Genomic DNA, 27,148 nt, shown 5'->3' on the forward strand with positions numbered 1-27,148 from the left:
CCATATGTCCAGATGGAAAGGGTAAAAAAAGGAATTTCTTTCCTGCCCAATAAATTTACTGATAACTTCAAGGTTATCTGAATTTACCAGAACTCATGCTACATCCCATGAAAGTAGTAAAAATAAAGAAGTGAATCATGTGCTACACACACGTTTAAATGCTGGGCTGCATCTGCCATCAGAACAATACTAGATCATTTCCTACGCTGCTTCCCCTTATTTATTGGAGAGGTTATTCTCCAGTGTAATGACCTGGGGCCACCATCTATGCTCAGCACAAAACATTAGGCTAAGTGGTACTGAAATGGGGAAGGACCAAATTCTGATTTTAAAAATTTATTAATAAGTACCTTGCAGCAGCCTGATTCCAAAGAAGACACAGAGATGTCTGAGGGATAATTCTAGGCTCAGCAGCATGGATCCTGTAGAGAATCTCATTGTCATTAGTCAGCATTTGTGAACTCTGACCTTTCACACTCAAAGATAATACCTAGAATGTTAAAAGCAACAGAACATATAATGATGTTTTACAATTAGTGTAATGACTGAGTCTCTTACCCTGAACTTGACTTCATTTTTCTAGTAGCTATAGTGACTTGTTTTCTCTCACTATTAGTATTTAGCTTACTCACACATGCAGGACATCCCATTGGTTTCCCATTGTGCTTTTTCTGCCCCACCTTAGTCATTCAGCAGTCTTCAGCTGACAACACTCACTTTGACTCTAATTTGCTGACTTCATTAAAAGTTAAGTACATAATAGTATATTATATTAGTGAAAGCTAGTTTTTTTTTGTTGTTTTTGTTTTGTTTTTTTTTTTTTTTTTTACTTTTCCCACTTACCTATGTATTTTACTCAATAAAACATGAAGGAAATATTTCCAACTCATTTAGAAACTAAACATTCTATAAATAGTTCATAAAGATAGAACACATTTCATATCAGTTTGCCATGTGTAGCGCTTATGAAAACTGTAAGCAAGCAAATGCATTCTGGGTGTGCCTGCTAAAGAAAATCAGATTCCAACCACATAATTTTTTAAATGATAGATTACCTTATTTTTCATGGTAGGAAGATTGTTTCCACTTATAAACCACTGTTGGCTGCTATACTCTGTAAACTGGACTAATTTACATATAGTTTTTCCAGCCATTATTTCTGCATCCTGGACATCCAGTAGCCTCTCTGGAATTCGAATATAATCTCCTTCCTTTCCTTCAAATTTGTGCCCATTGATTTGCTGAGGATACCAGTGAAGAGCCAATATTGACAAATAGGGGCAACTATCAAGGATGGTTTTGCTTCTACAACAGAAAAGCAAAGGGTGTGTAAAAATGCCATGTGTTTGTATACATATATCCAATTATCTTTGTTAAAGTGCATTACACGGGGATTCTATTCTTTATGTATAACAATAACACAACAAACCCAGAAGCAGTAGATAGACTGTGCCTTCAGTTCTTTTGTGGTCAACTGTCACGATTTTTTTGCATAGAAATTTCTGCATCCTCTTGCCTGATCCTCCTAGTAACCTAAAACATGGGTTTTTGAAACCTGTTTTATGAATATCAAGATGCAATCTGTGGCTATAAAGTGTGCTTTTCTGTGTTAGTCACATTAGCATTGCTGGAATCAGTACAGCAAAGCATGTCCCCACTGAGCTAAAGCCCTTTGCTTTATTTAACAACATCATAAACCTTACATAACTAGAGCCATGTTTTCAGCAAGAGTTTACCTCATGCCTTTCTAATCCACCAGAGCCTTGCTAATATAACTATCTGACTGATAAGAGAAACAGCACAGAACAGTGATCTTTTTTCACTAACAATTTTGTTTTGAAGATCTATTAGGCATAGTAAGAACCTGGGCTCAGTGAAATTGCTTCTAAACCTCAGTGTGTGTTGAAATTACCTAGAAGTTTGTTTTAAAGTACAGATTTCTAGATTACATCTCAGATTTACTAAATCAGAATCCCTACCCAGGGAGAAGATTGGCCGTTCTAGGAATTTATATTTGTAACCAGTCCCCCAGATAATCAGATGCATCCTGTTGGCTGACTCATCACATTTGCAAACAATCAGGAGACACATAGATAAATCAGATCTTAAACCTGCCTGGAAAAGTTGAGAGAATATTACAATATTGGGATAAGATTTATGCATTAAATATTAAAAGTTATATAGGTCACAATAGACGTAGAGTATGTATAACTACATCATAGATCTAGGTGATATCTTGTCAAGACCCCAGATGTGGGAAATGGAGCAGAGGATTTTGAACTGAGTCAGGAAAAGAACAAGTAAGGGCCAACCTTTTCCTCTTGTGATATATCCTCTCTAAAAAAATAATTCCTCTGCAACCTTAGCTACCATATTTGAATTGGTGGCTTCAAATATCTGTCTTTAATCCACTTATTCACCTGGAGCTCTAGGTCCTTTGTCCATGCCTCCTTTTGAAACACCTCAATTTGTATGGACCCTACATGCCTCCATGTCCACCACAGCTTGTCAAAAATCTCATCTTTTAATCTGAAGTCACCACGTCTTCAATGGTGACTCTCAGCCTAAAAAGTGTCACTGCAGACACCCTGACCAGACACCATGTGGCTGAGACCAGTGAACCTCAGCCACATGACTCCACATCCTCTTTCCCCTTCCATCCTTTGTAATCTACTGAGAGTTAGTCCAGTCAGGGACTCTGCTATCTTGGCAAACTGAGACCACCACCACATGCAGTGACTCCACCTAACCCTAGACACAAGCATGCCAAATTTCCGACCCCCTCTTATTTGCTGATGATCATAATTTCCCTAACACTTTAACCTGTGACATCTATGTCCCTCAAATGCACTCACCTTTATCAATCCCAGTCTGCTTTATACCTTGGTTTATATGACGGGGAAAACTCCCACATTGACATGTAGACTGGCACCATTGCAATTTCACAGTGACCAACCTCAGTTGGACCCTCAGTGCCAGTTGGCATTATTTTTACTTGGCTTCCAAGTGATTGTTCTAGATTCCATCATTCTCCTCAATATCTTTGCTCACTCCCCAAATGTTTAACTCTCAGCAGACACCCTTGATATTGCTCAAGACAATGTATAAATAATGCATATCAGAATATAGTAGTCAACCAAACAGAAAAGGCATTTCTTTTTGTGCCTCTTATATACTCTTGAGTTTTCACTGGGCCTTTGAAGACACAGATATGGGACTCAATATGCACAGCAAGGTAAATGGTTCATATCTGAGACGACCTGGTGATTTTAACATCCTGGTGATCTTATAGACATATGGGGAAAATGCAAAAGAATGAGATTATGGGGATTGCAAAGCTATGAACTGCTTGATTTCATTGAACAAAATAGTTGAACATAGTTCAACAGGGGAAAACAATGACAGGTATTCCTGACTACACACATACACACATACACACACACACACAAATGCATACTGTGGCCTCAGTGAGTGCAAACTTACTTAAAGCAAAGAAATGATCCATTTCAGAGGTTTCTGAAGATAGCATTAGAGATATTTACAAGAGGTACTAAGGAGCTAAACTGCTAATCATTGATTTCAGATGGACATTTAGGAGCAAGGGTGAGAAATGGAGAATCCTTTCAGGAGGCCTCTGTGAGGCTTTTCTGATGCTTTGCTGGTTTTGTGCATTAAAGAAAACTTCTATTTCCAGGGCCCTCTCATCAAAATTAAAGAAAGAGTAGAGTACAGGGATATGTTAAATCTATATCTTTACCTCAAGTCACACTCTAGCACTGATCTGGGTTGAAAGTCTAGGGCACTTCAGAGCCATGTGGCTGGAGGGGGGCAGATTTTGCTACAAAGTAGGTGGTTACAATCTATTCTGACCACATGGTATGGTGTCCAGCAACTGCTGTACACTCAAGTAAGTCTTGGGTTGAGTCCAGGCCTCACCATGGACTAACTGTGTGATCCTTGGCAAGCTGTGTAAGATTCCTAGCCTTATTGTCTATATCTGTAAATATGCATACTAAAAGCCCTCATGCTAACCCTGAATAGCTACTTAAAATGATTTCTGTAAGGACAAAACCATGTGTATAACTTTTAGCAAGGATTAGGTTGAACCACATGGAAATTTCATTATACTGTTTTTACCTATTAACAAAGGCAATTAATATTGTTCCATTTAAATCAATTTCAGCACTATGACAGAGGTATGATTAATATCATTTGTATTATTATTATATCCCTTGCTCTCTCTTATAACTTTTTTCTATCTGGATTGACTATGTCTTTGAAGTTCCTATGACTTGTGACCTAAGAACTAACATTGGGCTGGGCACAGTGGCTCACACTTGTAATTCCAACATTTGGGAGGCCAAGGCAGGTAGATCGCTTAAGCCCAGGAGTTCAAGACCAGCCTGAGCAACATGGTGAAATCCCATCTCTACAAAAATTAGCCAGGTGTGGTGGTTCATGTCTCTGGTCCCAGCTATTAGGGAGGCTGAGGTGGGAGAATCACCAAAGCCTAGGAGGCAGAGTTTGCAGTGAGACAAGATCTTGATATTGTACTCCAACCTGGACAACAGAGTGGGACCCTGTCTCAAAAAAGAAGAAGAAGAAGAAAAAGAAGAACTAACATTAAGTTTCACATATCTAACTGATTTTTAAAATTACCCTGCCAATGTTCGTAAAGAGTCCCATACAGAAAGAGATAATTTAAATTATTATACAAGATTTTGAAAATATAATCTTCAAAATATCTCTGAATTTCAATGTGACTTAATAAACACTGATGCCAGCATTCATGAAGATTACTAAAACTTATAAAGAGATTTATATAAACACTCTTAAACAGACATATCACATTAAATAATGGTCAAATAGTTGTCATTGCTTTTTAGATAACACATATTACTCTGTGAGAATTAAAAGAATCTGTTTCCAACCATATTTTATTATCAGCCATTTTTATTTTAAATCAAATAGAAATAAAACATTTTTAGGTCTTTGTACTGCAATGATCCAATTCACCTTATGACTACAATTCATAATACCATAGCATCTTAACATATTAACATATAATTAAGGCCAGGTGCTATGGCTTATGCCTGTAATCCCAGTGCTTTGGGAGGCCAAGGTGGGTGGATCACCTGAGATCAGGAGTTCAAGACCAGTCTGGCCAACATGGTGAAACCCTGTCTCCACTAAAAAAGTACACAAATTAGCTGCACATGGTGGAAGGCACCTGTAATGCCAGCTACTTAGGGGGCTGAGGCAGGAGAATCGCTTACATCTGGGAGGCGGAGGTTGCAGTGAGCTGAGATGGCACCATTGCACTCCAGCCTGGGTGACAAGAGCGAAACTCCATCGCAAAAACAATTTAGTTAATATAGAGGTATTAGTATAGTACCTATAGTATACAGGTATGCTAACATATAGTTATAGAATTAATCCTGTAGTTAGTAATGAACACAGGCCATATTTTATTTTTTCCTTTTCCTCTTGCTGGCTTTCTGACAACTAGCCTGAAGTTTAACAACAGTCTAAAAGCTGTCTCCAAATGGACAAAACAATCATAACTATAGCGGGAAGCACAATTATAGCACATCAAAACACTTCTAAAGGTTGGAATTACTTTTTTCCATTCAGAATATGTCTTCTACTCATTAAATAAATAACAGAAAGACTTTTGTTATTTTTAAAAAAACACTTCAAAATAAGAGGAATATATTTTTGACAGTATACATTTTTTTTATGTACCTGCTGTGTTTCCTTCAAATAATTAACTTCAGCTGCCCAAGAGGTACAACGCATTGACTGTATCATTCTTAGTTACATCATCTAAATGTCATATTGCTTTGTAAGCAGTGAAAAAAATACATAAAAGGTACTGCTAATATATTAAAAGATACTTACTTTTCACCAGGAGAGCCACAAGTAACATTAGTCAGCAGAGAAAAGGCAAAATTCTCAGTCACTTCAGTAAAGTGACTGAATCCCCTGGTGTCCTTGCGCTTTGGGTTAATAAGAGAACAAAGAATCTCATAGAAAAGTGTTCGGCTTGCAACACTGAAAGCTTGATTTTTTCCTTCAGCAGTTATCTGGAAAAAGAATCTAAGTATAAAAATATATCTATAAAAAGAAATTTCTTAAATTATATGCAATAGCTATATGTGTGTATGTGTGTTCTTTATTAACAGTTGTTAACATTAATAAGGATAAACCCATGAAAATTTAAGAGAAATTGGTATCAAAATTATATTTCAAATATGTACATTTTCAGTTGAGAAAGGCATAATCATCTATTAAAAAGGCATAATCACCAAAATATTTTCTACTTTATCATTACATAAAGTCCCAAATGACTGCATAGATTACTTAATTTTAACTACAATAATTAACCTCATGAGTTAAAATTAATCTCACTTTTACATCTACCCCAAGGATTCTTATTCTTTTGACCAACAAATAAGGGAAAAATACAAGAATATCTGTTTATAATAGTAGCAAAATTATTTTTTTCCAGTCAACAGAAGCTACCATAATCACTAAATATTTAAAGCACCAAATGAGAAAATCCTTTTCAAGATTAGTCAAGAGTTCCTGTCACTTTTGCCTTTTTCAATAAGTATGACCCTTCCTATTTAAACACACACACACACACACACACACACACACACACACACACAAACTGGGCTATTCATTGTTTAAGAGACAAGGAAAAAAACTAGGAAAAATCCAGAATGAAGGGGACCACATCTTTATTGTTTAAGCATCGGTGGGAAGCCACTTAACTCCATTACCTTCTGATAAGTCCCTATTACTGAAACTCTAAAAGTCATCATTTTCTCTATGATGCTTACACTATGCCCCATCCACCGACCTACATTATCACTCTTTGTAACTTGCATGAACCTTTATTAGTGAACTTATGACAACCTTGAAATGATCTGTCTGTTTCAATCTCATTGTGAAAGTGGCTCATGTTCCCCATTTTTTTTTATAACTTTGTAATCTAGTACAGTTCTAAGCTCACAGCAGAACTCAAGATCTGCATTTATAAGAATAGTCATCTCCCAGCTAGTAAGCCAGAGTGGAGAATAATCCACAGGGAAATTTAAAAGACACAGAATAAAAATTTAGCAATGCAAAAATTACAAATGGAGACAGAGAACAACCCACTGGATACTGAAACAAGCAAACTAAAATGATAAATGGGAACAAGCTCAAGAAGATTTCCCAGAACTCAGAGAAAAGATAACAGGTTAATAGGGAAACTCTTAAATCCCTAAGATACAATTGTGCATATAAAAGAGCAGGCAGAGGCAACAAAATAACACAGTTCCTTAATAAACTGAAGAAATACTCAGGTCTAAAAATGTAGAGATTGCTTTTATACTAGAGAAAATTAGAAAAAGAGACAACACCAGACATATCTGGGTAATTTTAAAAAATGCTATTTCAAGAGTAAAAAATAATCATACCAGAAACCAGAAAGGAAAAAAAATTACCAACAGAAAAACAAAAATTCGGTTTGACTTCAACTTTTCTAAAAACGACATGCCAGAAGTCAGCAAAGCAATATGTGTAGAATTTTAAGAATTAAAGGTTATGATCCAAGAATTCTATGGTTACCCACACTTTCATTCATACTAAAAAAAAAAAAAAAAAGTTTCTTTTGGTAAAGCACACAAAACTGAAACAAAATGGCCATTTCCACAACACTACAGGCACCTTGTAGTTTTCAGCACTTTCTAGTAACTAATCTTCACAACAACCTGTAAGGAAGGTCTTATTGCCTTTGTTTCTGGTTAGGGAAACTAAGGCAGAAGAAGGATAACTAACTTGTCTTACAGTACGCAATTGGTAACGGTGGAGCCCAGGAGGTGCTCCTGACAGCCACCCTACACTGCCTGGCAACATTCCCAACTTGCTTGCCCAAAAACAACCACCTAGATTGACTCAGTTCACAGATAAGTCAGTCAAAATTACCTCAAACATGAAACACAAAACAAGCCAGTAAGATACAGAGTTAATCCAAAATCCTTGTTAGTATGATAAAATAAATCAAGTGTAAAAACTGATTCTTCAAATATAAGGTACCTAATAATGAAAAGTGTATGATGAAAAGAAATAAATTGACTCCACAAGGCCATTTTACGCAACAACAACAAAAGAACTCCCAACATTATTAAAATTGCTTTATGAACAAGTAGAAGACCTGAATCAACTATGGAAAAAACTTAAAAAGTTGTCAGGATAGAAGACAAACATGGAGGCCTTTGGAGGTATTGGTAGTCTACCAAACTTTTACAGAACAAATCATTCCTGTGCTTTTTCAAATGTCGCAGAACAAAATATTAGAGTCAACATCTCCTGATGGGCTTTGCCAAGCTTTAATAACTACAAAAATCAAAACCTGACGAAATTCAAAGTTAGCATATCAGATTCAGGGAGTTTTAGACTGCTCTTGCTATTAAAGCAACTGAGAGCTTTTAAAATAATTTTTATTTCACCATGCCTGGGAAAATCAGGGAATAGAATATTCTATCACAGCAAAAATTTGCCTGAACCCGCAGCTGGATTTCATACAGAAAGTCTTTCTATTGAGGCATTTAAAGCTGATGCTCTTTTTTAGTAATAATACTTGTGCCACTTCTAGCATGTGTAACAATATTATCTAAGGCTTATTGAGATTTTTTAAAAGAAATGTATTGTATAGAACAGACTTTGTTTCAAAGAACTTAGAACTGGGGGAAAATAAAATTTAAAAATATAAAACAATTTAACTTAAAATATAAGGTCTTCATTAATGAAATACTTTCCAGCATTTGGAAGCTCTATTCTGTCATTTTTAATTTGAGGCTATTTTAGAGTGTATATTACTTTCATATGGCATATATCAATGGTTTGCCAGGTAAAGTACAGGTGATCTTATTCAAATTTTAGACAGGCAACAATAACTTTCTGGTATAAGTATGTCCAAATAAGTATCTGCAATATACTTATACCAAAAAATAAATTTGTTATCTGAAATTCAAAGTTAACTGAACATTCCTTATTTTTATTTGCTAAATTTTGCAACCTTATCTATATGTGATCCTCTACATTTTCAGTATTGTTTTATTATTCTCACTGTTTTAGCTATATTTAAAATATAAAATACATATTTCCTGTGTTTTTAAACACATTTCATACATTCATTTAGTCAGGCCCCATTTAATGGCTATTATTTTTCCCAGTTTAATAAGTAATGCTGAAATAAACATTCTCATCACACATGTATTTGCAAAAATGTCCCCCACACTCATTGTCTTTTCACTCTGCTTTGGTGTTTACTAAGAGAAATTTTATTTAAACTGTACATGGTCAAGTTATGAATCATTTTCTTTATGGCTTCTGGGTTTTGTTTGATGCTTTAGAAAGATCTTCCCCATTCTGAAGTCATGAAATGACATGTTTTCTGCTACTTTCATGGTTTCACTTTTATTTGATCTCTCTAGAATTTATTTTGGGGTAGAGTTTAGGATAAGGTTCAGCTCTATTTTGCTTTCAAATGGTTACATCAGTTGTCTCAACACCATTTGCTGAATAATATTTTTGACCCATTGATTTTAAATAGCACCTTTATCACATATAAAATTTTCATATATGCTTCAGTTTATTTTTGAACTTTTTGTTATTCCATTGATGTGACTGTTTATGTCTGCACCAGTGAAGCTTTAATCACAGTCACATCAGAATATATTTCGAATGTGTTTTCATATCTGCTAGGGCAAGGTCTCTCCTCCTTCTTCTTCTTTTCCAGGAAAGTTCTGCCCATTTTCACATGTTTAAATTTCCCAGGTAAACTTTAATATTATTTTGTCTATGAAAAATAACCCTGAAACAACTTACTGACATATTGATAAGAATTATAATGTATTTATAGGTTAATTTACAGAAAACTGTTGTGTTCATAATGTTGAGTCTTTCTATTGCAAAACATGGGATGAATTTCTATTTACTGTCATTAGAATTTTTGCTTTCTTTATATTTTCTGTATGTACATATGTGCTATGTATTTCTATAATTATTAAAGAAGTCAGTTAAATCAAGATTTTGGTATTGATGTTCATATAAAAAAGAATTTGAGAATGCAATACATTATACTGTTTTATTTTTTAAAAATTAGTGACAATAATGATTTGAAATTAACTAGATCAAAGAAGGCTTCAGATGAAATAAGATACTAGTCATTTTAAGAATTCAAATGTTTTCTACTTGATTTTACAATTTTCTTTCCTTTTCATTTTTGAGATGTAGTCATGCTCTGTTGCCCAGGCTGGAGTACAATGGTGCGATCTCGGCTCACTCCCACGTTCAAGTGATTCTCCTGCCTCAGCCTCCTGAGTAGCTGGGATTACAAATGTGCGCCACTATGCCCAGCTAATTTTTGTATTTTTAGTAGAGGTGGGGTTTTACCATGTCAATCAGGCTGACCTTGAACTCCTGACCTCAAGTGATCTGCCTGCCCAAAGTGGTGGGATTACAGGCATGAGCCACTGTTCCCAGCCACAATATTTTTATAATATTTAAAATACATTTTATTCCTCTAAGTATTCACAGATAATTTATTTGATTTAAGTTATCTTCATATATGAGAAAATTGTACTGTTTGCTAATGGTTACTCAAAAAAAGCTAATTACATTTTCCCATAGGAGCTACTTTTATAATTCAATTTTATCATTCATAATAGTACTAGAAATAGTCAAGATTTACTGTCTGACAACTCTACTGAAATAAGTGGTGATTCCTAACCAATAATACATAGTTCTCTCATATAACTTATTGAGAACAAAAAGTAGAATTTTAATATACTTTCCCTAAATCATATGAAGTGAGGTCCTGTTTTCTTCCCTAAAATGTAATTACTTACTTTACATTCTTTCTCTTTCCCAGGCCAAAAACAACTTGGCATTGTCCTATGCCATTGGGTCAGAAAATTCAAGTAATATTTTGTGGAGTGAGATTTTATTGCTAAAGTTTTTTCTGCATGAAATAGCAATTGCTTCCCTTTGCTTTCTAAGCTCTTTGGTATGGCTTGCTCTTTTTACCTCTGTACTTTATAATTTTATTTTCTAATCTTCAAGCATTGTATTTTAAGAGATACCACATGATGGAAAGTACACATGATAATCTAAAGCCCCACTGTAAACATCTGAAGTATTTAAAGGTCACTGTGTAAGAGATGTAGTATTGTACAGTCATGTGTATGCACTCAAAACATTCAATTCTTATACATAAATATATTGACAGGAAATATCTTAATAAGAAAGCCCAAAGTAAATCTTCAAAAAAGGCTTTTTTGAAGTAATAATTTTTAAAATATCTTTCAAAATTTATATTCATAGGCTCTCACATCTCCATCTAATATTATCATTTGCAGAGGTGTAAGTAAATAGGTTTAAAATAAAATCTGTTTTGTACAAGTCTATACCAAATTGAAAGCCTGAAATAATCTGGTCATTTCTTAATTTTCCTTTTCTATGAAAGTTTTCAGTGCCCATGAGGACTAAAGAACAAGCAATGGGTGATAATTCCTATTCCATGTCATTTAAACTGTAAAGACTATGCAGATAATCTAATTCAAGTCCTTTTTCTTGATGGACTAAAAAAACTGAGGCTCAGACTCCAAAGGTAATTGGCCAGTTTCTGGAGAATCACAAAGTGCCTATAGCTTCCATCTCTGGAGCCTTTTTTTTTTTTTTTTTTTTTTTTTTTTTTTCCATGTACTGGGCAGTCTTTACTACTGCACTAGATCATTCTCCAAGGCTAGGGCTGAGATTTCCAAACAGGGCATCAGTCATACTCAAGCAAGAGGAAATTGTCAGATACGATGCATTCTATTCCTATGTTCAGAAATCTAACTTCGTCATGACTTCATAATAACCAATGTTATAAGAAAATGTGATTTTGGTTTTACTCGGGTTTTTAAATTTAAAAAAGGTCAAGAAACATAGTGCTAATATTTGTAAGAGCTTCTTACCTTTTCTATTAAATGCATCATGGCACTCAGTTGTTCATCTGTGTTTTCTGTGGCCACTTTCATGTTGATGGTATGGAGTACTCTGTTGAGAATATCATCATTCACAGGCTGATGTAGCTGATCTGCAAGCCCCCAAATGGCCTGCGAATCTGCGTCAGAGACAAGAGTGACATTGGCAGTCCCATACACTTTATCAATTCTGGCACCACCTTTTGGGTTAAAAAGTACAATCTGGAAGCGTTTAGGAAATGAATTTAAAGATCCTGTCTCTGGCGTTAGGATGACATCCAATACAGTGCTTCTCTGGCCAGGTTCAAAGACCAACGTGCCTTCAGTTATCACAAAATCCTTCCCAGAAATAGCTGGAGATATGACAGTACGACCAATTGTTTCAGCACTCCTCAACTCCTAGAAATTAAACAACACCATTTAAGTGAATCTATGATACCGCTGATCTTGTCCTAAACAAATTCTTGTTTCTTTTTTTTTTTTTGAAACGGAGGTTTGCTCTAGTTACCCAGGCTGGAATGCAATGGTGCGATCTCGGCTCACCGCAACCTCCGCCTCCTGGGTTCGGGCAGTTCTCCTGCCTCAGCCTCCTGAGTAGCTGGGATTACAGGCATGCGCCACCATGCCCAGTTAATTTTTTTGTTATTTTTTTTAGTAGAGACGGGGTTTCACCATGTTGACCAGGATGGTCTCGATCTCTTGACCTCGTGATTCACCCCTTGTTTCTTAAACAGATTCAATTTCTCTTAAACAAACTGAAGGGCAATGATGACAACAGTACTACCTAAATATGGGGTTTTATGCTTTTTCTAATATTTTAAGATAAATTAGAGAGATAAATACATAATATACAGTGATGAGATTAGGAAAGAGATGCCTTCAAATGGAGCAAGGAAACAAATTAGATCAGAAATGTCACTCTTGCCTCCATTTCTCCAATTGTAAATGCAAAAGAAATCATGCTTCAAATAACACATGTGCATCAAGGAGGTACCTGCACTCTCACGTTTGTTGCAACACTATTCACCACAGCCAAGATTTGGAAGCGACCAAAGTGTCCACCCACAGGCGAATGGACATTGAAAACGTGGTACATACACACAATGCAGTACTATTTAGTCATTAAAAAGAATGGGATCCTGTAATTTGCAGCAACATGGATGAAAGTGGAGGTCATTACATTATGTGAAATAAGCCACACAGAGAACCACACACATTGCATGTTCTCACTTATTTGTGGGAGCTACAAATTGAAACAATTGAACTCATGAATATAGAGGGCAGAATGATGGCTGTCAAAGGCTGGAAAGGGTGGCGGCAGTGGGGTAGAGGGGTTTGAGGGAAGTTAGAATGGTTAATGAGTACAAAAAACAGCCAGATAGAATGAATAAAATCTACTATTTGATAACACAACAGGATGTCTATAGTCAACAATAATTTACTGTATATTTAAAATAACTAAAAAAGTATAATTGAATTGTCTGTAACAGAAAGAAAGGATAAATGCTTGAGGTGATAAATACCCCATTTACCCTGATGTGATTATTATGCATTGTATTCCTGTATCAAAATACCTCATGTATCTCACTAACATATACACCTACAAAAATTAAAACAAACAAACAAAAAAAACAACTGGTATTATGCACGGCCACAAACATTCTTTACTAAGCCCATAATCACAGAGTAGTATGTTTATTGGTCAGGGTCAGAATATGATCTGTGTGTGTGTGTGTGTGTGTGTGTGTGTGTGTGTGTTTGCACGTGCATTTATGTTTGTGTGTGTGTGCCTATATATATAGGAAGAGAAAGATTTATTATAACGTAAGAAATAAGCTCATGCAGTTATGAAGGCTGGGAAGCTCAAGATCATCTGCAGGATGACTTCACAGGCTGGAGGCCAAAGGAAGTCAATGGTTTAGTTCCAGTTCAAGTTTGATGGCCTGAGACTAGGAGAACCAATGGTGTAGTTTCAGTGCAAAGGCTGGCAGGCTTGAGTCCCAGGAAAAGTCAATGCTCCATTTTGAGTCCAAAGACTGGAAAAAGCTACTATTCTAATATAAAGCCTATCAGGCAGGAAGATTCTCTTCTACTTAAGGGAGGGCCAGCCTTTTTGCTCTATTCAGGACTTTGATTGTATGAGACTCACCCACATTATGAAGATAATGTGCTTTACTCTGTCTACCAATTTACATGTTAATCTCATTCCAAAAAAAAAACTCTCACAGAAACACTCAGAACAATCTCTAACCAAATTTATGGGTACTCTGTGGTCCAGTCAAGTTGACAGATAAAATTAACCATTATAGTGGGGAAAACTAGAAATTCCTAAAAATATATTGTTCCAAAAATAAGTGTCCTTTGTGAGTTATACACTAGTGACAGCATGTGTTTTGCAAAGAATCACTTATGAAGAATCTAGAAAAGATATAAATAAATACGATAGAGATGCTGGCCTTCAGATTCTTCTTTTGGCAACTTCAATTCCCCTCTCATCTGAGCATATAAACTCATTTAAAATGTGCCTCACATCTCTTCTTTATATATATATATATATATATATATATATATATATATATATATATATATTATACTTTAGATTCTGGGGTACATGTGCAGAACATGAAGGATTATTGCATAGGTACATACATGGCAAAGTGGTTTGCTGCATTGATCCCCCTGTCACATGTATCTGTCATTTCTCCCCATGTTATCCCTCCTCAACCTCTCTATCCACCACTGTTCATCTCCCCATGTTATCCCTCCTCAAACTCTCTATCCACCACTGTCCATCCCCCTCAACAGACCCCAGTTTGTGATGCTCCCCTCCCTGTGTCCATGTGTTTTCATTGTTCAACACTGCCTATGAGTGATAACATGTGGTGTCTGATTTTCTGTTCCTGTGTCAGTTTGCTGAGAATGATGGTTTCCAGATTCATCCATGTCCCTACAAAGGACACGAACTCATTGTTTTTTAATGGCTGCATAGTATTCCATGGTGTATATGTACTACATTTTCCTTGTCCAGTCTATCACTGATGGGCATTTGGGTTGGTTCCAGGTCTTTGCTATTGTGAACAGTGCAGCAATGAACATACATGTGTGTGTGTCTTTACAATAGAAGATTATAAAGATTTTGAATAGATTTATAATCCCTTATATACATATCCAGTAATGGGATTGCTAGCTGAAATGGAATTTCTATTTCTAGGTCCTTAAGAAACTACCACACTGTCTTCCACAATGTTTAAACTAATTTACACTCACACCAACAGTGTAAAAATGCTCCTATTTCTCCACATCCTCTCCAGCATCTGTTGTCTCCAGATTTTTTAATGGTTGCCATTCTAACTGGCATGAGACGGTATCTCAATGTGGTTTGATTTGCATTTCTCTATGACCAGAACTTCCCCAACCTAGAAAGGCAGGCCAACATTCAAGTCCAGGAAATACAGAGAACACCACAAAGATATTCCTCAAGAAGAGCAACCCCAAGGCATATAATCATCAGATTTGCCAGGCTTGAAATGAAGGAGAAAATGCTAAAGGTAGCCAGAGAGAAAGGGCAGGTTACCCACAAAGGGAAGCCCATCACATTCACAGCTGATCTCTTGGCAGAAACCCTGCAAGCCAGAAGAGAGTGGGTGCTAACATTCAACATCCTTAAGAACTTTCAACCTAGAATTTTATATCCAGCCAAACTAAGCTTCCTAAGTGAAGGAGAAAGAAAATCCTTTACAAACAAGCAATTGCTTAGAGATTTCATCACCACGAGGCCTGCCTTACAAGAGCTCCTAAAAGAAGCGCTAAACATAGAAAGGAACAACCAGTACCAGCCACTCCAAAAACATACCAAATGGTTAACAGCATTCACACAATGAAGAAACTGCATCAACTAACAGGCAAAACAACCAGCTAGCTTCAAAATTGCAGGATCGAATTCACACATAAGAATATTAACTTTAAATGTAAATGGGCTAAACACCCCAATGAAAAATCACAGACTGGAAAATTGGATAAAAAGTCAAAACCCATTGGTGTGCTGTATTCAGAAAACTCATCTCACGTGCAAGGATACACATAGGCTCAAAATAAAGGGATGGAGGAAGATTTACCAAGAAAATGGAGAGCAAAAAAAAAAGCAGGAGTTGGAATCCCAGTCTCTGATAAAATAGACTTTAAACCAACAAGGATCAAAAGAGACAAAGAAGAACATTACATAATGGTAAAAGAATCAATGCAACAATAAGACCTAACGATCCTAAATATATACACACCCAATATAGGAGCACCCAGATACATAAAGTGAGTTGTTAATGACCTACAAAGAGACTTAGGCTCCCACACAATGATAATGGGAGACTTTTAACACTCCACTGTCAATATTAGACAGATTAACGAGGCAGAAAATTAACAAGGATATCCAGGACTTGAACTCAAGCCTGGACCAAGCAAACCTAATAGACATCAACAGAACTCTCCACCCCAAATCCACAGAATATACATTCTTCTCAGCCCCACATCACACCTACTCTAAAATTGACCACATAATTGGAAGTAAATCACTTCTCAGCAAATACAAAAGAACAGAAATCATAACAAACGGTCTCTGAGACCACAGTGCAATCAAATTAGAACTCACGGTTAAGAAACTAACATAGAACCACACAACTTCATGGAAACTGAACAACTGGCTCTTGAATATTGACTGGATAAACAATGAAATGAAGGCAGAAATAAAGATGTTCTTTGAAATCAACAAGAACGAAGACATAACGTACCAAAATCTCTGGGACACGGACACATTTAAGCGTTGTCTACAGGAAAATCTACAGCAATAAATGCCCACATGAGAAGTGAGGAAAGATCTAAAATTGACACCCTATCATCAAAATTGAAAGAGCCAGAAAAGCAAGATCCAAAAAACACAAATCTCTTTTATCATCTGTTTTCATCTCCAATCCCTGCTTCTTCCACTCTACAAAGTAGTAAGCTGTGATGATATACATTTCATGGGAAAAGAGAAAGAATGAAACAGAGTTTCTATCTTAAATGTTCCAATAAAAAATACTGAAGTCTTCCTACTATAAATCAACATAACTTCTCTTTGTGCTCATATCACTTCAAGTCTATTTAGAATAGACTTTATTTCTAGGGTCTCATATAATGGGAAGTTTTCTTTTTGTTTGCTGAGCTGTGGACTCTGTCATAAAGATAAGTTTTACTGCCTGGCAAACTTCCAGAACAGCTTAATACCCACAGCTTGAGGCCTATTCTCTCACCATGACTCATGTAACTGCTACAACACACTGGCCACACATATGTTGTGTTTTATGCACAGAATGTCCTGTTTGTCTGAGCCACCCAATGGTGACACAACCAAACAGATACTAAAGGGAACTTTTAATGAAATTATGAAATACTAAGGCCCAAGGAGTCATCTAGTTTAAAATCTTGAAACATGGGAAATAGCAGAGCTCTCCAAGACGGTAGTTTTCAAATAGTGGGTTTCCTGAAGTTACATAAGGTAAGGGGAACAAAGAGAGGACTAAGGTGGGTCAGCTATAATCCTAACAATCATGCTTCAAGCAGAGTAGAGACACATTTTTACTTTACTATATTAGAGTTTCACTGCTAAAACAAAAGGAAAAATAAGGCTGAAAAGGTATATGGTATTGTTGGGGCCAAGCCCACGGTCTGGTGACTTAGTGTTATGCAACATTGATCTTCTGAGTCCACAGATAGCCGCCTGCTCCCTGTCTTTTATCAGATGTCACCTAAGAGGATGGATGTGAAAAAGTGGCAGTGAGTCTTCATAAATGCATGGATTTGAAGAAGTGTAAAGATCAGCTAGCGCTGGAGGTTCTGAAGAAGAAAATTTTCAACTGTTTTGGATACAAAATATAACAAGATCCTTACTTTCTACTTCTGGTCTTAAACAGTTATATTCTGAGGAAATTATAACTCCCTAGAGATTTTATAAAACAGATTCATGTAAGATATTTTGCATTGTATAATCAATCTTGTCAAAAGAGAGAAAAAAGAAAAGTCTGTCATTTTAAAACATGATCTGTTACTAATGAGTGAAAAGCTGAGCTGTTTCAAGGATAAAGCTTAATGTAATGAATAAAAATGTAAATTATGATGTTATCCTCAGAAAATAATGCATGAATTATTCCCTGTGGCATTACTCTTGCTGTAGTTAAAGAAGAAAACCATAACATGTATTAACATGTATTCCATGCTTACCTGGGTACTAAAGTTAACAGATACCATTAGTCCTGTCCCAGAATCTCTGGATACCTGCAAACTGATTAAAGTGGCCTTCTTGTGAGCCACTGCCAGCCGAGAACCCACAGAAAAATACACGAGGCTTTGAGATTCGTCACTTTGTAAGATTTTAATCTGTGCAAATCTGGCACTGTTGTTTATTGCCGCTCCAGCAGTAACTTCATATAATTCCACAAAAAAATACACTTCAACCTGTGGTATCTGACAATCAGAAAAAAGGGGAGAAAAAGAACTATTACTAACATATTTCTATCTGTAGATAGTTGTGATACTTAAAAAGGGTATCATTCATATACATTAGAGAAATATATAAATCTAGAGATATATTCTGTTTAAATATGGAATTAAATTCTTACATTATCATGACACTTGTGTTTTAGTCTTTCTTTAAAAATACATTTACTTTCTCTGGGCAAGCTTCTTACTAGAAAATCAATGTCAGGAAACAATCTATGTATACTATGATCAGCAAAAGGATAAATTAAATGCATTCATACAACAAAACACTATAAAGTCATTCAAAGAAATGAACTAATTCAGTATTTTTTAACACAGATGCATCACAAAATATGACAAGTGAAAATATCAAGCTGTATAATGATATAGATAGCATGCTAGTATAAATGTAAAGTCAAGACTACACAAAGCTTACTATATTTTCTTAATAGATACATATTTATGGAAAGTTTTCTTTTTCAACTACCACACCCTGACAGCAATTGCCTTGGATGGAGGGTTTGGGTTGGGGACAGGGCAGGGAGTAGAGTTGGAGAATACTGGGGAGATGGGAAAAATGGAGTTTCAATTTCATAAGGTTTTATTTTTATTTATTTGTAAAGTGTTTTAAATAAATATAATCAATAAAATATTTATAATAGTCAAATCTGAAATTTTATGTATTTTTTTAATTACCCAAAATTCAGTATATAATCTAAATGTAGTTTGCTGGGTATAGTTTGCTCATGTTTCACTTTGGTTCCTTCTCAACAGTGTCAAATAGTTTATTTTCAAAAGCCTGAATTCAATTATATAACATATTGTCAATCACCTGTTTTTACTAGTCATTCATTCGTAACAAAATCATCTAAAAATCTTAGCAATATTTTTACCTTCCTGGCATAACTCAAAGGAGCTAAGCTGATGCCTTTACACCTGTAGTGACACTGTCTAATTTGATGTAATATATCATTTTTATCTACCAGCAATGGCCATTATCTGTTTTTGTGATCATTTTAATGAAAATTATGTCATGAAATTATACAATGAATCCTTCAGAATTATCCAAGTGTTAATAAGTAAGTTATACCTTAGTCAGACCATAAATAAACTTAATGTCTTGTTCTCTGAAGAAATATTTAGTTTTTTCTATGGCACATATCGTTCTTTACTGTTGCTGATCAACTGTCAGTTGATACTGAAATATGGAAATAATTGTACTATTTCCACTTTTGAGAAACTACATCTGGCAAGTACAATAAACTAAAGCACTATCACAGTGTAGTAACTATATTCAAGAGCTAGTTTTCCTTAATGGCCAAGTGAGCTTGAATTCAAAGTAGTTTCTTTTAACTAAGGACTTCAGTATATTACATTCCAACAGAGACTTTGCTTTATTTTTCAGTAAACTATTCCTTTTGCACTGTGATGATGATTAGAACATTATTTATAGCCACCTGCAATCAATCTAATTGTCATAATCTAAGTAAAGAATCATCTAAAATTGAACAGTGTACAAGATGGGTGCCTACATATCATTAGACTAGTAACAAAAAGAGTCTTCCAGTCTTAGAAACACTCTATCAAATCAATATTTCCAAAGTCTATTGAGAAATCAAGCCTCGCAGATCATGTATGAACCTCCCTAGACTCCTAAAAATGATAGAAACTTCATAAAAGCCCATTCCATGTATAATTCCCAGCAGGTTTTTTTGCTGGTTAGGTCAGAAGCACCCAAGGATAATTTTTTGCCCCAACTAGTAACAGATGATTTTTCCAGGGACCAGAACTGCTCAGCAATACAAAACCAAAGTAACAATGAAACAATACCTTACTTACTTAAATAGTTTTGGAAATACTTGCAACAAATATGTAAAGTCTGAATTTAAACAGATTTTATGGTTAAGCACATGCTTCCTAGTTGTTACCTTAAACATTTTGCTAATATAGAATCATAAGATAAATCATCAAGAAAAGGGGAAATGGACTCAAATTCAAGACATAAGTTCTAATCTTGGCCCAGTAAGTGAATGAGCAAGTTACTTAAATTCTTCATAACTCAAAAGTGAAAGTATTGTAAAACTGTAGAGATGACAATCTGAGATAGGACAGAGTCGAAAACCTTTGCGTGCCAATAGACTGGAATGAGGTGAGGGACACCACCATTAATGAGTGGTGTAATTCTGTGGATGCATTTGTTGTGTCTGCAGGATCTGTAACTCTTCCACCACTTGTGTTGATGTAGTTATTACTCAAGTCACTGCATTCCCTCAGGCTCCATCTCCATTCATTCTGAATAATCTCAACACTCACCATCTCTTATGAAGGGCCAACTCTGCAGAGAGCTGGGCTAAGAACTTCTCATTATTTTCTTTATCTGCCTCACAGCCCTATTATAAACCCCATTAAACCTGAGGTTCAGGAAGGCTAAGCAACTTGTCCTGTCACCCAGCTAATTGGTAGAAGAGTTAAGATTTGAATGAAGGTCTCCATTATCAGAACCCTAACACTTATATTCACTCCAGTGACTCCAAGAATAAGTTCAGTGTAACCGATGTCTTTCCTTTGACAAAAAAATGAAGATGGTGCTTAGGTCAAAAGTCTAGCAATAATTGGGATGTTCTACGAGGACCTCCAAATAATTTCTCAAAGCCCACTACAGAAGAATATGGCTACAGAACTTGTGTTGCTTATATCACTAGGTTTCAGTTTATGTGACATAAAAATAATTTGAACTGGATGAGTAATAAGTTCCCTTCTACTCATAAAATGTTAAAATATATATCAAAAGTTCACAGTATTTTAAAAAATATTTTTTCATTTTCAGGAGAACAGAATCATCTTCCCTTTTCTCTCTTTTTAAATTTCCTCTTAACGAAACTAGAATGTATATTAACCTTGCTTGTACCTTGCCTTTTAATAGGTGAAAAGATAATGAGGGCAAAATGTCTTGAAAATTAGCTGCTTCTCAGAATGTAGAAGAAAACTCTATGATTTTAGTATTACATGTGAAAGAGAAAGAAGAGGGCTGACTAATTTTTTTCTCTTACCTGACAAACTATTTGATGATGGGCTCAGTAGCATTTCTCTAGCTAGGAAAAGGGACATATGTATATATACACACACACATAAATATTTAGCATCTCATGTGTTGCGTACAACATTCTCTTACCCCTTAATTACATGTTCTTCTGCAAGGAGGGCAAGCTCAGAGGAAGCAGTCTTCCCTAACCCCATCTATACTTTAACTTTCCTATTTCTCTTTATTCAGTTTGCCCAAGCCCACTCCTGATGGCTCTTTTCCTCTCTCTTCTTAGAATTACAAGGTTAATAACTACTCTATGAGACAGATGTTTAAAGTCGAGTGAGATCTTATTAGGATCCTAATTCACCAAAAATCTTATTTGAGATAAAATGCACAGTTTTTAGTCATTCATGTATGCAAAACATGTTTATGGAGGATAATAGGAGAGACACAGAGATGAATAAAACCATATTCTAATTTTTGAGCAGCTAACAGTCTTACAGTCTATATAAATATGCATAAGTTTTAACACTGCATGTGACTGATAACCTCCATAAGAAAGGTACAGATAATGTATTGTAAATTTAGAGAATCAACAATTCCAACTAGGGGTTTCATGGGAGGCATCATGGAGAAAGTGGTATTTTGACTGAGAAAAGGTGATAGTTAAGAAATATAAGGGTTGGGCATCGTGGCTCACGCCTGTAGTCCCAGCACATTGGGAGGCCACGGCAGACGGATCACTTGAGGCTAGGAGTTTGAGAACAGCCTAGCTGGTGAAATCCTGTCTCTACTGAAAATACAAAAATTAGCAGGGCATGGTAGAGTGAGGCTGAGGCCTGAGAATCACTTGAACCCAGGAGGCAGAAGTTGCAGTGAGCCAAAATCACGGCACTGCACTGCAGCCTGGGTTACAGAGCAAGACTGTCTCAAAAAAAAATAATAATAATAATAAAAAAGAAATACAGGATTGAGAGGGTTGATGGAAGCATAAAAGTATTTGGAAGAAATGCATGAAGGAGGATTTAAATGTTTTCAAGTAGAATACAGTAACTCTTCACTTAACAATGACAGGTTCTTGGAAACAGCAACTTTAAATGAAAGGACATACTGTGTGCAGTAGGAACTCAACTGTTGTTTATATCAATTAGTCAATGGTAAAATTGGTTTCATTATACAGCACATTGTTTCACATAAAGTTACAGTTTCCAAGAGTCTATTGACAAGTGAAGTGAGGACATAGTATATGATTAAATGTCTTGATACTGAAATTTCAGTTCCTCATTGTCAGTGTGACAGAAAGTTTTAATAGCTGATGATAACCCAACTCAAGAAAAGCAAAATACAATAACATGATATGTTAAATTACAAAAAAAGAGTATGGATTCAAGACCTTAAAGAAAATATATTTTCTAGTGCTACCAAGGTGGTCACAACAGCAACACATTTGCCCACATCAGCTTTCCTGCATAGCTCTAGCATGTACATATAGATCTCTAAAACGCTTTCTGATCAAAGAAATCAAGTCCTTTGACACGAGTTGATTGGCTGTCCTAGGAAAAAAATCAAGACAGCTCTAGAACACATGTTATTGCTATAAAGCAAGTATGATTCCAGATATTTTAAAATTAATACTGAAGAGACAAAAGACCAGCTTAATAAGACTATCAGTGGCCTTGCCACAACTAGTTGAGTATCAAAAGGAAAACCACTAAGTAATGAAAATTGTTTGAATTAGAATCTATTGTGGTACTAAAAGAGGAAATGTTATCATTATGTAAAAAGAGGTAGGATGCAAGATAAGTGTGATTCTAACAGTATATCCCTAATATTGTATTAATTTTAGTGTGTAGAAGTTAGCATATCAAGACACATTTTATTCAGCATGTGTTCATTTATTAAGCAATAATAACTTTTTTTTTCTTTGTGTGTAAGTAGGAAGGGATTTAATAAAAAGAATTGTGAATAAGACATTTATTTTTGGGAAAAGGAAGAATTGCACCAAGAACAAAAATAAAGGTAAAAATTAAACCTACATGCTTATTTTAGAATGGCAAGAAACAAACAAAAAAAAAGAAAAATGACAAGTTTATTGACAAAATTCCATAATGCAAACAAGCCTGTCTAAAGTCTGTTGTCAGCAAAGAGATTTAGACATCATGGCTAAGAAAGACACAAAGAATGTCCACATCAACAATGCATAACGTTCAATCACGGTTTTAAAGTGATGAATCCTAAAGAAATGTAATTAGATGTGTCTCTTCATTTCTTACCTTCTCTGGTTTGAGTTCAATACGGATAAAGCATTTTGTCTGGCCCGTTGTACAGGCTGTGGTCCCTGACACAGACTGAAGTTCCTCCAGCAGGTTTACCCCGTCCTTCCGGAGCGTGGCGGCCGTTTTGTTAAGTGTGACTCGCCAAAACACCTTGACACCTTCAAAGGCCCTGTGAACAAGAAACCCACCCAGTGCCTTAACAGAAGATGTTACGCCCTTGTCTAAAACAGTTTATGATCACTGTGCCAAATGGTACCTCTTTACCCAAAGTATAGCACTTACTTTATCACTGATGATGCTGAAAATGACTGATTTTCCTCACTACGGATAAGAAAATTAAGGCTCATGGCTTATGTGGTTTTCTTCGACTACACCCTATTTAATAATGAGTGAGTATCCAGATATTCTGAATACAGAATGTGAAACAAATATTTTTCTGTCTATTATGTCCAAAAAAAATGTGAAAATGAAAATCACAGGGAGTTTCTACAGGCAAGGAAATGTTCCTCATTTCTCTTTTAAAAAGAATTTTTCTAAAGAAACAACATTTCCACTCATAATGGTTGTTACTGTAAAATGGGGCAAAGGGAGACCTGCATTCTCACAGATTATTTAGAGCCAAAATTTAAAATGTTATATATATATATATACATGTGCCTGTGTGCATATCATGTACATATTTGTGATGACCATTCAAAAATGCTACTATACAGTTTTAAGTTGCAAATAAAATTTTGGTACTCCAAGTTTTCCTCACAGGAAAACAGTATGTATGTAGAGTGAGCAAATAACAGTCAATATGATGAAGTGATGACCTATATAATCTGATTATCAGTATGGTACTTCTTGAAGTACAAAACACTCAAGGTAACCCTAAGTTATAATCATAAACCAAGTATCATAATCACAGAATTAGAACTAGATTAATATCATAAGATATGCCAAATTCCACACTACTTTCTTCTATCAACATCTTACCCTGCCTCTCCCACTGTATGAATTGAAATTGTATTTGTATAGACACACAGGATGTTGTATCTTCCATATACTCTATATATACATACCTGTTTGGCTGTCTTGTGACAATAAGGTGCAGTCTTCTCCTATCAGCTCCTTCCCTGAGTTCCAGACCACTCTGAGACTCCTCACTGAATCCTATGATGCCATTGTGAAGGTCACTCCCTGAAAAGAAGAATGGAGGGCGATAATATAGTCAAGAATTATTTTAAAGACTTCTCATGTTTCACTAATCTTGCCAGCTCAGATAGTTTAAAAGTGAGAAATTCACCAATGGTGGGGAAAGCTAGAATTGTTAAAAGATCTTTATTAAAAATAAACTAAACTATGATAACATCAAGGTGGCTGTGTGGGAAAAGAAAAACAGAAGAAATAAAACATCAAATCCCACTCCCTCCTCTGACACACACGTTTGTTTTTCTATTAAGATCCTACTTTATATTTGACAGTATTTGACTTTTCAGATGTTTGTCTCTTTTAAGGCTGTATATCTTCCACAGAATGTTGGCTCTACTAGAGCAGCAACTTTTATTCCCTACTGTATCCCCAGCTCCAAGAACAGTACTGAGCATATGCTAAGGGTTGAGTAAATATTTGTTGAATAAATGAATTCTGTTCAATGGATTTACCTTCACATAAGAGGGTTGACTAAAAGACCCTCTATGCTACCCATGAAGTTATCTGCCCCAGAACAAAACAGAAATATTAAGGAACTCCTGAGCATCTCTGAGTATCAGAAACTTTGCTAAGCAACACTTGAGGTTACAGGTACCATTATAGTAAAAAAAAAAAAAAAAGTTGAAATTAGAACAACACTATGGCTCATATTATACTGAAATCATCACTTCAAATCCTGGGCTGTACCTAAGCCAGCTTCTCAGACTAGAAAAATACCAATGTCTAGTTCTGACTCCTTTCTATTCCTCCACAGCGCAGTTTTGCAGTGATCCTAGAAGCAATGATCCTAAGGCAATCAGCTCAAAACCATGTGTATTAGTTTGTTGTTTACACTGCTATAAAGATACGACCTGAGACTAGGTAATTTATAAATAACTTCCAATCACGGTGGAAGGGGAAGCAAAGCATGTCACACATAGTGGCAGGAGAAAGAGAGAGCAAGGGGAAGTGCCACTTTTAAACCATCAGATCTCATAAGAACTCACTCACTATCACAAGAACAGTAAGGGGGAAACTGCCCCCATGATCCAATCACCTCCCACCAGGTCCCACCCTCCACACACAGAGATTCTGGGGATTACAACTGGAGATGAGATTTGGGTGGGGACACAGAGCCAAACCATGTTATCATGTGTACCCATCACCTTGAAACCTGATCTGGCATTCAAAAAGACAGAACTTCTGAAGTTAGGGAGTAGGTTGGGTTAAGGAAACAGAAAACCACTGAACTGTCCTGATAGGGAAGAACTAGTAGTCATCAGTCCCTGGACTATTTCCCTGGTCTGAAAGTAAATGAGGAGCCCCTTTATTAGGAACATGCAAGTAATGGGCTACTTTGTCCCAGGGCCTCATGGGTGTTTTTGTCTCAGAATGCCAATCCTCATCCTCACCGATTAATCATTACAACCACTTCGTAGCCTGGTATCAGAAGCTGGCATTGACTTTTTCTCTTGGGCAGCAACTGTTTCCTTGTCACTTTAGTGAGAATTTAGGCCAGGCGTCCCCAAACTACAGCCCGTGGGCGACATGCGGCTCCCTGAGGTCATTTATCCGGTCACCCCCGCCACACTTCAGGAAGGGGCACCTCTTTCATTGGTGGTCAGTGAGAGGAGCACAGTATGTGGCGGTCCTCCAACAATCTGAGGGACAGTGAACTGGCCCCCTGTGTAAAAAGTTAGGGGACGCCTGATTTAGGCTCTTCAAGTACATTACAAGCTGATCACAGCAGAATCTTCATTTCCTTTTCCAAGGCAATAGTAACTAGCATGATTCTAATGACAATAACACTTCCCTTGTCAGGTTTACAGTAATAAATCTGATGTCAAATTTCTAGTAAGATGATTTCTAGAGGACTTCCACCAAGATGGCCAAATAAGAACAGCTCCAAAGAGCAGTTCCCAGTGAGAGACGCAGAAGGTGAGTGATCTCTACATTTCCAAGTGAGGTACGAGCTTCATTTCATTGGGACTGGTTGAACAGTGGGTGTAGCCCAAGGAGGGTGAACAGAGGCAAGGCGAGGTGCTGCCCCATCCAGGAAGTGCAACTGCCTAAAGGATCGGGGACTTTACCCCCTCGGCACTCTGGTTCTGATACTGTGCTTCTCCCACGGCCATGGCAACCCA

The 27,148-nt window shown here is 36.1% G+C and overlaps 1 protein-coding gene across 3 annotated transcripts in view; it reads right to left on the reverse strand.

The window, feature by feature from the left end:
- ADGRV1 (adhesion G protein-coupled receptor V1) overlaps positions 1-27,148 on the reverse strand; it is a 583,497-nt gene that overhangs the window by 315,290 nt on the left and 241,059 nt on the right. For all 3 annotated transcript variants that reach the window (XM_074383772.1, XM_003920760.4, XM_074383775.1), the window contains exons 75-81: positions 24,896-25,013; positions 23,829-24,000; positions 18,273-18,515; positions 12,015-12,422; positions 5,902-6,086; positions 1,056-1,305; positions 351-490 (exon numbers count right to left, since the gene is read on the reverse strand). In XM_074383772.1, the coding sequence (XP_074239873.1) occupies positions 351-490; positions 1,056-1,305; positions 5,902-6,086; positions 12,015-12,422; positions 18,273-18,515; positions 23,829-24,000; positions 24,896-25,013 (1,516 nt within the window). The remainder of the gene's footprint in view (positions 1-350; positions 491-1,055; positions 1,306-5,901; positions 6,087-12,014; positions 12,423-18,272; positions 18,516-23,828; positions 24,001-24,895; positions 25,014-27,148) is intronic.

The sequence above is a fragment of the Saimiri boliviensis genome, chromosome 1, assembly GCF_048565385.1.
Source record: "Saimiri boliviensis isolate mSaiBol1 chromosome 1, mSaiBol1.pri, whole genome shotgun sequence".
In the NCBI taxonomy this organism is placed as follows: Eukaryota; Metazoa; Chordata; class Mammalia; order Primates; family Cebidae; genus Saimiri; species Saimiri boliviensis.